This window comes from Humulus lupulus, chromosome 8 (genome assembly GCF_963169125.1).
Source record: "Humulus lupulus chromosome 8, drHumLupu1.1, whole genome shotgun sequence".
NCBI classification, from domain to species: domain Eukaryota; kingdom Viridiplantae; phylum Streptophyta; class Magnoliopsida; order Rosales; family Cannabaceae; genus Humulus; species Humulus lupulus.
The window spans coordinates 80,876,048-80,891,951 of NC_084800.1; the positions used below are offsets into that span (position 1 = coordinate 80,876,048).

General features: G+C 33.2%; 1 protein-coding gene across 1 annotated transcript; it reads right to left on the reverse strand.

The window, feature by feature from the left end:
- Positions 1-6,227: 6,227 nt before the first annotated feature.
- On the reverse strand, positions 6,228-8,008 carry LOC133795699 (nicastrin-like). The gene is made up of 6 exons (XM_062233156.1): positions 7,826-8,008; positions 7,531-7,602; positions 7,340-7,413; positions 6,734-6,866; positions 6,559-6,630; positions 6,228-6,296 (listed from the first exon to the last, which is right to left on the reverse strand). Exons 1-6 carry the CDS (start codon positions 7,991-7,993, stop codon positions 6,228-6,230), a joined length of 588 nt encoding a protein of 195 aa, XP_062089140.1. The 5' UTR covers positions 7,994-8,008.
- Between the last annotated feature and the right edge of the window lie 7,896 nt (positions 8,009-15,904).

Consider the following 15,904-nt stretch of genomic DNA (forward strand, 5'->3'; position numbering starts at 1 on the left):
TTGTTTAATATAAATGTTGCGAGATTTATAGCTATGCAAGTGCACACAGTCGCAAACTCGTAATAAAATGGTAAAACCAAGTATCGTCCTCAAGGACTGATTTACCAATTACCAGTCAATTAATTTCTTGTTCTATTTGATGAATTGAAATTCTTGATTTTTATAAATACAGCAAAAGAAACTACAAATTGCAGAAACAATAATTGAAAATTAAATAAAATAACAACTAATGGAAAAACTTTTAATTTAATCACTGAGAAACAATCAGGATATTCAATCTCATCAACTATCCTCCCTATTATTCCCTAATGCAAAGTGTGAATTCTTCTTCTTTTGACCTAATTCAATTAACAAGTTGATAAAGCAGCCTATAATCATACTATGAATTATAAACTCAACCTAGATGACAATTTCCTATATTTCTATGGTAAATTGAACCATGCAGGTAGCATTAATCTCAATCACCTTAATAACAGTTGCACAATTAATTCAGATACTTTCGTTCTAAATTAGAATTATGTCCAATATAACCACAGCATAATTAAATCTCACTTCTCAGATTTTGACTTAAAAACATATGTAAATGACTAAAGATGGCCAATCAATAATCAATTTAAAAGAACAGATTATATGGAATTGAAGAAGATTGAAGAAGAAGAATATTAAAATTGCATTAGTTCATAACAGGAATTCAAGTGATTCAATTAAACATCCTAAACAGAAAACTAGTTCAGAACTATAATGCTAATCACAACAGAAATTAAAGATAACATCAAGAAGAAGAAAAACATGTAAAAATACTCTAAGCTTGAGCCTTCAAAACCAGTCCTCTTCCCTTTCGTCTGTACCCCTTCTTTCTCGCCAAGTTAAAACCTAAGGTTTCCAATTTTAAAGAGGCGGGCCGCGGCTCTACATACACTATGCCGCGGCCCGTATCCAAATTCCTGGGCAAAAAGCCCTTTCCATGCCGCGGCCCTCTGAAGACATGCCGCGGCCCGCATCACGAATTCTGGGCAAAAACGTCCATCTATGCCGCGGCTCTCTATAGCCATGCCGCGGCCCGTAGATGTCCTAAAAAATAATGCTTCTGTTTCTCCCCCTAGCCGCGGCTCCACATTGCTCATGCCGTGGCTCTTAAGGAATTTTTCAATTCTTCAAGTTTTCATCCCAAAATTTCACCAACACTTCCAAATTGTGTTGAGAACCATTCTTTATCAAAATATGATGAAAAACTTGATTATTTCTTCCCTTTCTTTGGAATTTTCTTCCACATGCTCAATTCTTCCTGATATTCTCAAAAACACACAAACAAAGCATAAACCCGCACTAAATGAAAGAAAAAAGAAATAAAAGACTACTAAAAACATCACCAAAACATAACAAAAACTAGACTCAACAATAAAATTCTATTAAATCCCGAGCATATAGCTAATCTTATTTATAGTGATGCAATCACAGTGGAATATAAATATGATTATATGTTCAAAATAAGTTAGTCCTAAGATTAGTCAGTGCACCGGATTTACACTGACTTGCCAATCTACGATATGATCTACTTACACATTACATTTTTATGTTCTTTCCAGAACTTTAGCAAAGTAGATAAGATCAGATGTATTTGTTACATCGGACAGGACCAATATTGACAGTTGATAAGATAAGTAAACATACCGTTATTATCTATTCTAGTCATATCATATAGTTGACCATAGGTCAATTCAATCTCAATTCTAAGTGGTTAGTATTCTAACTGATTGTTTTATTTGAGTTCTTTGACTTGTTCGTTACCAGCTTACCCTACGGACTAGCCCATACTTACATCTTGGAAACTTGGTAGTATAATTGAGTGGGAGTGTTAATCATAGATATGAACATCTATAGCTTCTGATGAAGAAGTGAAACGATGGTTTCCTTTTAGTTTGGTTCAAGGTGTTAAATGATAGAGATCTCATTTCAGTAATTAAATTAGTTTACTGAAATATCATTTACAAGGAACTAAGTGTTTTAAGGATAGAATACAATGAGGGGTAAAACGATATTTTAGTCCTGTCTCATTGTAGACCGTCTATAGAGGATTGAGTGACAATTATGGTTGTAACAATGGATAATTAATACCGTATCTATATTTGTTATAGAGCGTTCTATGAATGCAAGAGTGCAATTCCAAGTCTATAGTGGAGTCACGAGGAATTAATAAGTTAGTAAATTTATTTGTTAGATTTATGATAACTTATTGGAGCTTGATTTCATAGGCCCATGGTCCCCATTGTACCTTGGATAAAATCATCTAGATAGTCTCAATTAATTGATTTAATTATCAAAGTTGACCAGGTCAATTTTGGATAGTTTCACAGAGTTGTGTAATTTTGAGAAGAAAAGAGAAATTATGGCAGATTTATTAATTAAGATAAATTGATATCTAAATTAATAAATAAGTTTAAATCAAGGTTCAAATTATAAATAATTAATTTGATAAAGGATTTAAATAATTAAATCAATAGAAAATAATACATGCCTTGATTTTAAGTCCAATGTGCTTATAATCAAATGGGAAATTTCACGGGCCTATAGCCCATGATAATTTCGACCTAGGGCTTCAAAATGGCTGTTATTTTATTGTTTTTTTAATTAAATAAAATGGCCTAATTGAGTCTATAAAAGGAGTGCTTAGAGAGAAGTCAAAACATAAGTTTGATAAGTCACAAGTCAGATTTTCTGATAGTTTTATATTCTCTCTAAACACAAGTCATTTTCTAAGCCACTTTGTTATTTTCTCTTCTTCTCTCTATATCTATCTCATGTGTTGAGAATTTCCCACACTAGTCTAGGTGGTTCTAAGGATACATTGGAAGATTGTGAAGAAAATAGAAGATCGGTTCAGTTTCTTCACTACAAGAAAAAACAGTATTCATAACACTTAAAAACTGCTAACCGGGACTATTGATAGCACTTCTGAAAATGCTAACATAGCCCCTGTTATTAAAAGTCCAGTCTTTTCTATAACAGTTTTTGAATGTTATGTTCGGTGTTATCTTAAACTATTCAATAACACATTTTTAGGTGCTATAATATTCAAATAATAACATTTAGAAATAGAGTTTTTGGTTATAAATTTGAAGTTTAATCTTGTACTTTTTTCATAACACTTTACAACTGTTACATTTGATTATTTTGATAGCATTTTTAGTTTGTTATATTATATAAATCATAACGATTTGTTTCTCTTATAATATGTTTTTAAATCGTAACATATAGTAATAAAATTTTGTTACTTTAGTGTGGATAATATATTTTAAATTTTATTTTAATAAGTATACTTATATGGTTTTTTTTTTAATTAAAAGATCTTCATTATTGTATTTTGATAAAAAAAAAAACAAAATTAATCATAAAATGTAATTCTCAATAAATTGATAAACCATAAGTATTACATTAAAAAATAACTAATTCAAACCATGAATGTGTCTACTTCATAAGATATTAGTTCTAACTTAAGTTTGAAAGCATAACATAATAAAGTTTTATAATCTTGAACATTTTTTACTTCAAACTATAGTTTGGATGATGTTGTTGCTGCTGCTAATGCTATTGTTGCTGTTGTTGTAGCTGTTCTTCAGATTATTGTGCTTTACTATGAACCCCAGATGGCGTACTAGTCCTTCCAGGGAACTTGTTCAAACTCTCTGAAAAATAAATAGAGAAAGATAAGCAGTCAGGTTTGGAGAGCTGATGCCACAAACCTAACATACAATTAGCCCCATTTAAATCATCACTGACTATAATCAACATGAACAAAACAGAAGAAATCCAAATATAAATAAGCATAATAGAAAACAAAATGAAGATTCAAACAAAGCTTGGGAACAACTGCAAGATACAAACTAAAATAAATAAATAATATAACAAGTGAATGCAAAGCCAATCCCATAACTATCATATAAACTATAACTTACCAAAGCTATAAATAAGAAAAGAGAATACAATGCAAATAAAATCAAACTTGTCAAACAACTTGCTGCCATTAGAGAATACAGTGAATGTATATCAATATGTTTCAGTATATTTGTATTTTACTGTTGTAACAAGTTAATAATGAGTTCATACAACCCTGTAAAGATAAGGCAGTAGAAGAGGTATAGAAGAAATTTCTGCTTGAGTTTCACATACAATAAATTCAGTATTCTAACAGTTAAATTGTGTCTGAAGTTAGCATAATATTATAACAAAAATAAAAGTAAGAGAAGTAATAAAATAGAATGACAAATTTAAGAAACATGAAAAATTTAAATTCCCATTTCACAGACAAAAGGATCTCTAGCTCTCATATTATGTCATGGTGTCAGCCAAGGGTGATGAGGGTGCATCTAACCTTGTAAGAACCTTAGGAACTCCACTAGTATCCCTTGTTATCTGCAAACACCAATATAAAGGTTCAGGACATAGTTGGTACATACCCTTTCAGATATTTCAAAATCTAATGCAGGCATAAGCCTTTAGTTTGATGATATGGTTGAAAATGTTTTACATTTCAGCATCCTTATTATGATCTTTAATATGTACACACCACTCAGATAAAAGACTCATCAAAACCAAAGAAAGTTAAAAAAAAAAGCTAGAAATATTTTCTAACTACATGAAAGAAGAAGAAATCAGATCCCTACAGTGAAGATAGCAATTGATTATAGGTGCTAACTCAAATTTTAATTTTTTGGTATTAATACAGCAGAAAAGTAAGCTTAGCCAAAAAAAAAAAGGAGAAAGAAAGAAAGAAAAAAAAAGGAGTTATAACATTACAAAAAAAGGCAATGAGCAAAGGCAGGTCAAGTATTTAATAGAGGTTAGTGAAAAAGCTTCTCACTTTAGGGTGGGCACTATTAGGATTGCAGGGACTTGAGCACCATAAGATATTGTGTTTAAAATTACCAAAATAACAATTTAGTAAATGCAACTGAATTTATGCTTTGGTGGAAAGAGTTTTTGGTAAAAGTATACGTACAAGTATCTCATCATCAAGATAGGAGATCATGAATAGTCTCTGGAATGTTCCACCTGCGTGCATAAGATGAAATGTTTAGGATATTTTCACATTTTATAGTAATAACCTAGTGAGACAGCAAGGAAAAGTAAACAAAAGCATGATTCAATTCTCATTGAAAATTGAATCTTAAAAATCTCTCTTAAAATATAATTATATGGCACCTTATATTTCTAATTACCACATTTTTAATGTTTTTTTTTCCTCATTGGTGGTAGGTACTGTAAGGAAACTTAGTGACTGAATGAATAGAATCAATTCTCATTAATGAAGTAATGATACAAAAGAGTATATATACAGAAAAGACCAAAACTAATAAAGTAACTAATCTACAAAATAACAATAATTAGTTACAATGAACAACTAACTAACCAAAACAGTTAGTAGCTGTAAAAATTGGCCTAACAGGTACAACATTTTAATGATCTTTTGAATCTTTCTAGGGAATATTATAATGATCAAGTGTCATCAAAGGTGAGTACAAAAAGTATCCTAAGCAGTCAACACTTAATGATCCTTTGGAAAATTTATCATGACAGCAGAAAAGCTACAAGTTATACTATTATAATTATTAGTTTTTCAAAATTGATAAATCAAATCAATAAAATTACTCATAAGCAAAGGAGATTACATAGCAAAAAGAGATTGAGGCATAGAGAATGTTTCAACAGTTTACGCTAGCAGCAATTTATTGTTTCAACAATTTACTAGTTGCTTCATTAACATAGATATGAATATAGTAGACAATTTTATAGAGAGAGCTACAATTATAATATGAGATTCAGATTCAGATTTTACCCAAAATTGCAGAAAAAAAAAGATGAGACTTGGATTTCTAGAGAAAATCTAAAATGACAGAGAGAGGCTCAAATTTTACACCTTAAATATGAAATGTTGAAATGAGATAGATAAATGCTTCAATACAAGGGAAAAAAATTGTAGAACAGAGATTGAAAAGAAGATTCCTACATTTTAATAAAACAAATGACAAAACAGAAGTGCAGGCACATCCTTTGTTGCCTTATTATTTATATTTTTTCTAGTACATTTTTTTAATGAAGTGAACAATTTTCTCTCTTTAAACCAACAAGAATAACTAACTAATGGATTGGGCAGATAACATCAAAGACAACCTCAGCATGTACTATAGATGCGAGGATGTTAGCCTTTTATTATAGAGCTTTTACATTGCCTAAGAGGGACAAGTGTAATAAGGAGAGGCCCCACTTACATGTCTAAAGACGTATTGAAAATCCATATACTATTAAAATCAAGACAAGCAATATATAGACAATGAATAAGATAACACACAATCACTTGAATATAGTACAGTCTTCATAAATCAGATTGATGAAAATGTGATCACTGAAAAAGAAAATATTTTTTTGCCAAGTTAAGAGACGACAAAGCCACTAGAACAATGTCTTCCCATATATGGAAAAAAAAACATTAAGAAGGCACTATATCAAGGAACTCTTATAAGCACTTTTTTTTAAAGGAACTCTTATATACATCTCACTCACCTGTTTATTAAGGTCATGGAAAGCCTCCAAATGTGATAGTGCATCGACCGCTGCCAAGAGTGCAATCATGCCCTAAAATCATTCCACAAAAATGTTAATTAAGGGTTTCCTAAACTTCAGAGATGTAATATCACATTTCAACATGGAAAGAAACATGATAAGACTTAAAACTTACTGATATTGGGGAGTCTGCACCAAGGCTTTTGTCACAGAAAAATGAAGCCGAATCCATTGACGCCACAGTCAATATAATAGGCTTACCCTGATCTGAGAAGGAGATATTAAGCGGAGGAAGTGATGACCAAACACTGCCCTTCATAATTATGAGCAATAGTTAAATTCAAAGTAATTTAGGAAGGTCAAAAGAATAAAGATAAGAAGAAATGTGTTGATCTTCTAAATATGTGTTTCAAACACTGAAAGTTGATGGAAGTAAGTTTCAGCATCAAAGATTTGAATCCTACAAAGCTCAACTATAGACCAACATACATATTCTTTTGACCTCCCCTGTACAAATAAAACTGAGAAAAAGAATCCCATGAAATCTTCCCCACTCAAAACAATAAATACACACACACACACACATATATAATTACATATAATAATATAAAATCTAATAAGAAAGAAAATGAAAACCAAGCCAATGAGAATAAGGACTACATTCTAAAATACAAGTCAGATTTCGAACTCAAAAGAGAGATGAGACACAAATACAAATCGTGAACCACATTTAGAGTTGTTAGACTTCATTATGGATACCAACAAATGCAAAATGAGTTACCTGTATCCCCCTAATGGAAGGCAGGTCTCCTCTTTCAAACAAGATTCTGAATCACGAGTTCCAGCTTTCACTGTCTAATCAAAACAAATGTATCACAGATTACTTGAAAACATCATTAAGCCAACAACCAAAAAATGTCTGCGAGATAAAGTCAATAAAATGCACTAGAAAGTTAAAAACAAACAAGCTACCTGCATCACAAGATCAAACTCAGCCACAACAGTGGTATAAGATCTCTGTCTCTTCAAAATTTCTTCAGAAACCTGCATATGAGTGACATCAAAAAGTTTATTAACAATAAACTAAAGCTGCCAAAAAATTGTCTTGTGGTTGGGGGGGGGGGGGGGGTGGGGGCAAACATCAACAACAATTAAATACAGTCCATTAATATGAAAATTGAAATAACTAGACTTTTTCTTTTAAAAGTGGTTTCACTTCTTCAGTGGACGGTACAAAATGAAAACCAAATGAAATGACACTTACTACCTCTTGGATGGTCTTCGTACTACTCTCCGAGAGCAAGAATACAGGAAAATCATACTTGTTCCACAATATACCAGATCCCTGAAAATGTGGAAGGAAGTTGTTGGTCCAATATATCAAACAGAATGTTAAAAGATGAAACACGAACAATACATTAGATAAGTTTGGCATTTATAACCAGTAAAAGTAAGGAGTATATAATGTTCTAACTTTTAATATGTGAAACACATTGATACTCACCTAAACAAATGTGACAGGTAGAATTTAAGTTGTTCCATGTTCTTCAAGTAGTATAATAAAGGTAAGAAAAATTATATTTTTACAATATCATATATTTGTATATTGTGCCAGTGCTTACCCCAAGAATTTAGTCACTCTCATGATCAGTAGAGATTCACTTGAAAGAAAAAACAAAAAACCCCAACTCCATAACTAGTATTATACACACTATAGCTTAAGGTATGGGATAAGTGAATAGAACATAAACCAATGCTAACAGTTTTTCTTTCAAACTAATAACTTAGAAGTGGCTAAGGATCACACCAATTCCTTAATTAGAAGACCAGTGATCACAAAAGAATAATACTTTTTTAAAAAATCCCAAATTCGAATTCTTTTTCCTCAATGAAAAAATATAACATAAAGTTACAAATCTTATATTTAACTATATGATAACTTGAAAGTACAGATAACATTAAAAAAAATCAAAGAAAATATATGCAAAAACTACTTTGCTCAAACTATAAACTACCAAAAAGAAACATTTTATATTTGTCAAAAACAAGAGAAGAAGAAACATTTTATTGATCCAATACATATGAAAAGTTTTGTGTAGTCTTGGCAATGCACCACATCTTTTAGAGTGTAAAGTTCTGCTGCTGTTGGACAGAATTGGAGCACATATATATATATATACACATATGGATTTCAAAGTAAATACTTTTAGATTCCAATGCTGGCAATGTCAACAAGCACTCAAATCAAATAGCACTAAACTTCCAATCTCACTGCAAAAAGTTCAATTCTAAAGTTTAAAACCCTCTAATGTGAGTGTGAGTGTGTATTTTTTAACTTACCATGTGAAGCAATGCAAGATAATTGCAAGATTTACTCTAATGAGGCAAAGATTCGTTGTTGAGCTCCACTTCAATATCAGATAGAAGATGTTTCAAAAGGGCCACATGAATTTTCCCAAGCAACAAGGAATCCTGAAAGGCATGTTAGAGAACATATTATAGCACTGACAAAACTTAAATCAAAAGAGGTAAGATCAAAAAGAGAAAACAAAATGTTACACAGAAGGAAAGTAAAGTCAGATTAAAGATGAAATAAAATCTTGTCATGAAATGCTTGAGCAAACTCATTAAGGGTGAATGGGCAGACATCAATGACAAGAGAGTAAGTATAGAGGAAATGGAAAACCTGCCAACAGAAGTCAACACATATTTTAAGATTAATGCCAATGATAGGTAATTGTCTCAATTAAATGCCTTAATATATTGCCATTTCAAAACACATGGAGAAGAGAAATGGTGGGGTGGAGACCAACATTTCACAATAGAGAAAAAAAATAGGATGATAAATCTTCTCAGTCAGAAACAGTGTTATTGGAAAATAACATACAAAAGGTTCCAATGATGCAAGAAAACATTGTAATCAGTAAAATACACTTCACATAAAGAAATTCAACCCCTGACCAAACCCTGTTAACAACTTTTGTTTCCTAACATGAAAAAACAAAATGGGCAGAGTTGAGTGAATCAACAAAAATATGAAGGATGATGAAAAACTTACGCAAACCAGGAATGTCCTCAACTTTGACAGCTTTCTTAGGAATACCAGCTTCTTTCTTTTGAAAGTCAATCCCCGGATAAACAATGTGACAGTTCGAGAGCTCTCTTATCTTTTCATCAATTTCCTGTCTCTGGCGACGAATCATAGTTGACAAGTCAATATATGGAAGCTTTGGATCAATTTTTCATTCCATAAGGATTCCTCCATCATAATCTTTTATGTACCCTTGCCAGCGATCTTTCTCCAAGTGAATCTCCTTTGTAAAACCCATAGCCTTTAACTTGAAACTCTAAAACTAAACAAGTACTTTGTTATTAAATAATGAAAGGCTTTTAGGGAAAACTCTTCAACAATATTTGAAACTCTAAAACTATGTCTCAAGAAAATAACTAATTTAAAGATAAGAGGCATGCCTTTTTTTTCTGGCAGATTTTCTTTTCTAAGCCAATAAACATTCTCCTATAAATGCGTACCAAGACATCAACAATTTTAAACAATTTTTATTATGGGATAAATTATTTCCACTTCATCAATCTTACACCTCGCACATGGAGCAAAAACAGTGTTACATACCCTTAATGAAATGCAAATATTGGCTATTATGCCTAAGATTGTTGTTAAAAGCAAAAGTATAAACTCAAGCAGCACCAAGTCTGACATAGAACCCAACTAACAAATAATAATTGTATTATATATGCCCAAAGAAAGAGTGACCCGGATGAAGACCTCCTTCAAAAATGAAACAAATACAAAGAAACCCTCATCATAAACCAGTAGCTATTTCGGTATACTAATCAAATTAAAATGAACCTTAAAACTGAATTTTTTTTTAAAATACCCAACTTTTGCAAGCTCAGAACACTACTATCGACGCCAAGCCTATCACTTGCAAGACACAATGAGAAAGACAGAAAGAAAACGAAGAGTGAATGAGAGTAGAAGAGAGTAAATGCAGGGAGGGACAACAAAAAACAATCAAATACTTTATAAATACATATACACATAAATATATATTTATATATTGATTATATGTAATCTGTATATAAAAAAAAATTCACCTCACAGAGATGTTCTTGCTTCCAGCAGGGGAAAACCGTCGTGACTTACGTGAGGGAAAGTGAGACACCAGCGTGATGTACCAGCTTGCTCCATCGACTCAAACAGGGGAGATACCGCCATTATGTGCTCCAGAAGCTCGCGTGAGTCGTGAGAGAGAGAGTGCTCCACCGACGTTGTGTGCTCCACCGACGTCGTGTGCTCTAGTGACTCGCGTGAGGCAGAGATAGAAGAGACGAGAGGATAAGTGCTTGAGAGAGAGTGAGTGGAGGAGAGTAAGCTTTGCAACTAGGCGTAAGAAAGAGAGGCAGAGAGGCGGCAATGGAAACTTGTTTGGGTATTTTAGGTTTAGGGATTCAATGGAGGCTGAGAGAAATTAGAGAATTTGTGCTTTATTGTTTTCCTTTTTCTTTTCTTCTTATGATAGACCCAGAATTTTTTCTTTTGGCGCCAAACGAAATATAACCAGGCGCCACTGTGTTAAAAAAATTGACTTCTCCGTGTTTTTTTTAACTATCTATTAATAGCGCTTGTGAATATGTGCTATTTTTTAACGTAATATATACTTAAAATTGTTGTAGTGCTTGATAATACTCTGCAACAGAAAGGATACAAGAGTTATAGAAACTGAAGGAAGGACTCTTAATTCCGCTGCGTATACTGTAAGTATTCTATTCTTTGTTTCTCTTTGAATTCAATTTTAGAAACATGTTTTAGGCTATCTCGTATTAATTTGTTTAATATTAGATATACATAAAAATAAATAAAGATCCTGTATAAGCTAATCCAACACTATGGAGTAATAGTTCTGAACGAGAGGCAACGTGGGAGTTGGAGGAGGACATGCAAGGCCGGTATCCGGAGTTATTTGGTAAGTAAATTTCGAGGATGAAATTCTTTTTAGTATGGGAGAATTGTAGAGTCCAAGAACTTTACTTAGATAGTTAGATAGTAGTAGCAATAGTAATAGTTATAGAATTTTTATGACTGTGGATTTTGGTTAAGGTCGGGATTTAGTTGGACACTCGTAGTAATACATGTAGATTTTATAAGTTTAACCTATAGTTTAAGAATATTAATTATAACCTAAGGTTTAATTAATATGACTAATTATGAATGTGATATTTATTATAATATAAGGTTTAGATAGACCCAATAAGGAAATGACACTTGTCATGTGTATGTGTTAATGAATAATTAAGTATTTTGAGGAATAAATTTAATAAGAGTAATATTTGAATATCCTAGGGTCTGCCAGCAGCTTTGAAATCGTTAGAGGACTTAGTCAAGGCTGTTTACTCAATTCAAATTAGGCTGAAAATGTGCAATTACATGTATAATTTTTCAGCGTATGCCGATATATCACAGCACTAGGGGCGATATATCGCCATACGGGGATGTGAAAAACACGTAACTTCGCACGGTCACCTCGAAAAGCCTCGGGCATATTAGCCCAGGTGATATATCTCCTACTAGGGGCGATATATCGGCTCATGTGCATGATTTTTGAACATTTTTGAAACCGAGCTCATTTTAATCCTTAACCTCTTGATAAGTCCAACATCTTTCTGACCGAGTCTTCAGCCTCTGCTGAACGATTATTCAAATATTTTTCAATTAAAAAGCCATTATTTTATTAAAGTTAGATGAAGATTTTTTCATTCTTGAACTCTATAAATAGGACCTAATACCCAGCCATTTATTCATTCATCAAGCTAAGTTCAGAGTCTGCAAGCTGATAGGTTATTTTAGAGTGATAAACACTTGGGTTGGGGTTATAAGCTTTATCCTTATAAGCTTAATAAACACTCGAGAAGTAAGGTTCATAGTATATTTCGGTTCGAGGGGTAGTTCGGTTATAGAAGCATTCGAGGTATTCCTTATTCTAGTTCCTTTCTGTGTTATTCTTATAGTTTTTCTACTCAAAATCCTAACTTGTATTCTCTATTCTTGGTTAGGAATCTAAGATCTTGAACGTAAGATTCTTGGTAAGTATCTTTCCGATGGTATTGTTCGTTCATTCTTTTCATCCATTTTTCTTTAGTATACTCACCTTTTTATGATGGTTTTTAGGAATGTTCCAAAGTCCCGATACTGTTCTCATATCCCGGTATATTGGTAAGGAAAATAGGATAGGATTTTATATGTTTTATGATGTGTTATATGTTATCTTATGTTATGTTGTGTTATGAAATGTTATATTATGTATGTTGATAGACTTGGGCATATGACTTGTATAGCTAACAAGCCCTAATAAATTTATGGGCATATGACTTGCTTAGCTAGCAAGCCCCACAAATCTAATGGGCATATGACTTGGTTGGTTATCAAGCCCCAAGTAGTATAATGACCATTGTAGTAGTATGACATATGTTAATGATATAGTGTATGTTATGATATAATTTTATGTGTATGATTTATGTTGTAGATTTTCCTTGCTTGGCATTAGGCTCATTCCTTTATGTTTATATGTGCAGGAAATTAGCTATGGTGGCGGGAAAGGTTCTTGGCAGCTTGGGGATGTGTATTGAGGCGGGATGAAATCGGTGGACTAAGCGTTTGGTTCAAGGATGAAGTCTTTTAAGTCTTTAAATCATATTTTCTATGTATTTTTCCGCACTTAGTTTTGTAATTGATTTATTTAGATCATGTTATGTTTTTATTTTTAAAACAATGGGATCCCATATCCTAAACGCATTTTTTATGTATTAAAACCTTTTTCTTTATCTAATAAAGTTATATGGTTTTCATAGGTATGTTTTCTTATGATTAAGTATAGTAGTTATTAATGGTCCAAGGTCTAGAATAGTTGGGTCGTTACACTATGAACCTGAGAGGCCAACTCTTCCCACTTCACCATGTACTCCTTGACCGATGACTCTTGGGTTATGGACAACCCCTCTACCCCACCGGAACCACTCAGAATCGTAGCAACAGATAATTTTTCAACGTTGCCAAGGACAGAATTTTGTCAATGCATCCCCCTCTAAACTAATCACGGCTGCCTCTAACATTTGTGATTCTGTCAACCGATTGAGAATGAAGTAACGTTCCACTCTAAATACCCAACCATCTGGATTATCCCTATAAAACTGGGGTAATTCCATTCTTGGTGGCCTATAATCTCTCCTGAAACACTGCTCAATATACGGCATGGTGTTCCTTGTCAGAGGTTGAAATGGTGGAGAAGAATGATGACCCGATGAAGTCTGTGTTGTAGTTGAATTGATGTCTGCCTCAACCGCCTTCCTATGATGATCGTTGCTTGTTGCGGTGGTTTCTACGTTTGGCTTACTCAGAATTGGTAAGCCTTTAGTTAACTGTCCCACCAACAAGTCCATCTTCTTCTACATCAACCCCATTTCTGATTTCAACGAGTCCATCTCCTTCAGAAGGTGTTGGAAGTCATTTCTCACTTTTGTAAGTTCTGTGCGAAATTCAGCTTGGAAATTCTCCAACCTTTCCTCAAGCACTTCTAGTTGTAGAGTTTTCTTTGGAGCCATGGAGGATCGAAGTCTTTGATACCAGTTGATAGGCTAAATCTAGTGGCAAGAAACAAATCAATGGAAATAAATGGAAGACAAATTCAGTTTGTATTGAAATACTAAGAGTACGAGAGCTTGGTTCTCTCCCAATACATTCTACTAATTTCTCCACACCTCCTACACTCACCTCTCCCTTTACTTATTCTTATTCCCCACAAGAACACTAATGTCCATGCACCCTCCCACAAGCTAACATACCTCACATAACTAACTCTCAGCCAGCTAATTCCCTACGCTGACCTGGCCTCCTGCTCCCCTTTTTCCCCTCCTAGTATATATATAAGTCAAGGGTGACCTATCAGAGTGATAAGTGATAAGTCAAGGGCAAATCTTTTATCTAGGAACTCTCGGGCCAAGGTGATCTTTCAATGCGATGCCATAAAGGTTGTTGAAATTCTTACATTGCGAATTGGCAATCAAATCCCTCTGAGTTGAAATCTCAATCCTTATTCTGGTAGGACGAGCTCCTACTGTGGGATGTAACTGTTAGAAATAATATAGCGGAGAAGAACGAAATATATATTAATATATTTAATTGAAGAACAGAAATAAAAACAATACAATAGAAAGAATAAATCAAAGCTGAGGCATGGAAAACACGCTTTCCTTAAAGCAGATTTGCCCCCTCTACCTGAACGGTGCTAGAGAATTCGTGAGCAACCACTTCCCAGGATATAACAGCTATCATGCAGGACGAATGCACCACTGAGTCTGCTTAGGTGAACTCAAAACAAACCTTCCCTCTATCACCAAAAAATATTATAGAGACTAAAAAGAGAAAAAGACTAAGTGTGTGATATTCTGTATCTGTGTGTGATATTCTGTATCAGTGTGTCCTAGAATGAGAGGAGAAGCATCTTTTTATAGGCTTCATGGAGAGTTGAAAAAGTTGGTGAATCAAGTGCATTAATGCCCAAATATCCAACAAATCTGCTATCTTAATATCTGAAAATCAATCAGAATTAATTACCCTTATTATGGTAATATCAGCAGTTACCCAAAGTGATTTTCTGATGACCAATCAGAATTAATCACACTTATTCTGGTAATATTAGTTGTTACCCAAAGTGATTTTCTGACAGTCAATCAAAATTAATTACACACTATTCTGATATCTTAATTTTGACCAAAGTGATTTGCCAAAATCAATCAAAATAAATCACACAATATTTAGATAATTTCATTACCATTTTAAGCATCAATTTCTCATTCACTTAATTTTTTTTCCAACAATCCCCCACATGAATGAAATTGATCGTTAAGAAATAAAGACTCGACACGACTCGACACAACAAGGTGATAGAGTTCTCTGATTGATACCTGCATAGGATAGGTGGGTGTTAGCCTTTGAACCTTCCCTTGTGAGAATATATTTACTTTACTAACTGATGAGTAAATGCAATGTCTTTGAACTGTTCTGCCATTTGTGTAAATGATGATATATCTCACACAAATATATTTCCGGCATAGTTTCGGTTCTCATGGTTATGTTCATTTTGGTCGTGAACATCTGCCTAGTTCTGTGAGAGGTTTTAGAGAATTGAGCCCCCACAATTCTCCTTCGAAGTGGCCCCACTTATCTCTCACATAGGTGACCTCTTATCTAAGAGCAATCCCGCATTACTCTACTCAGACTTTCGATGTGTAAGGGTCATTAAAAGCTTGAGCTTAGCCTCTTTTACAATGA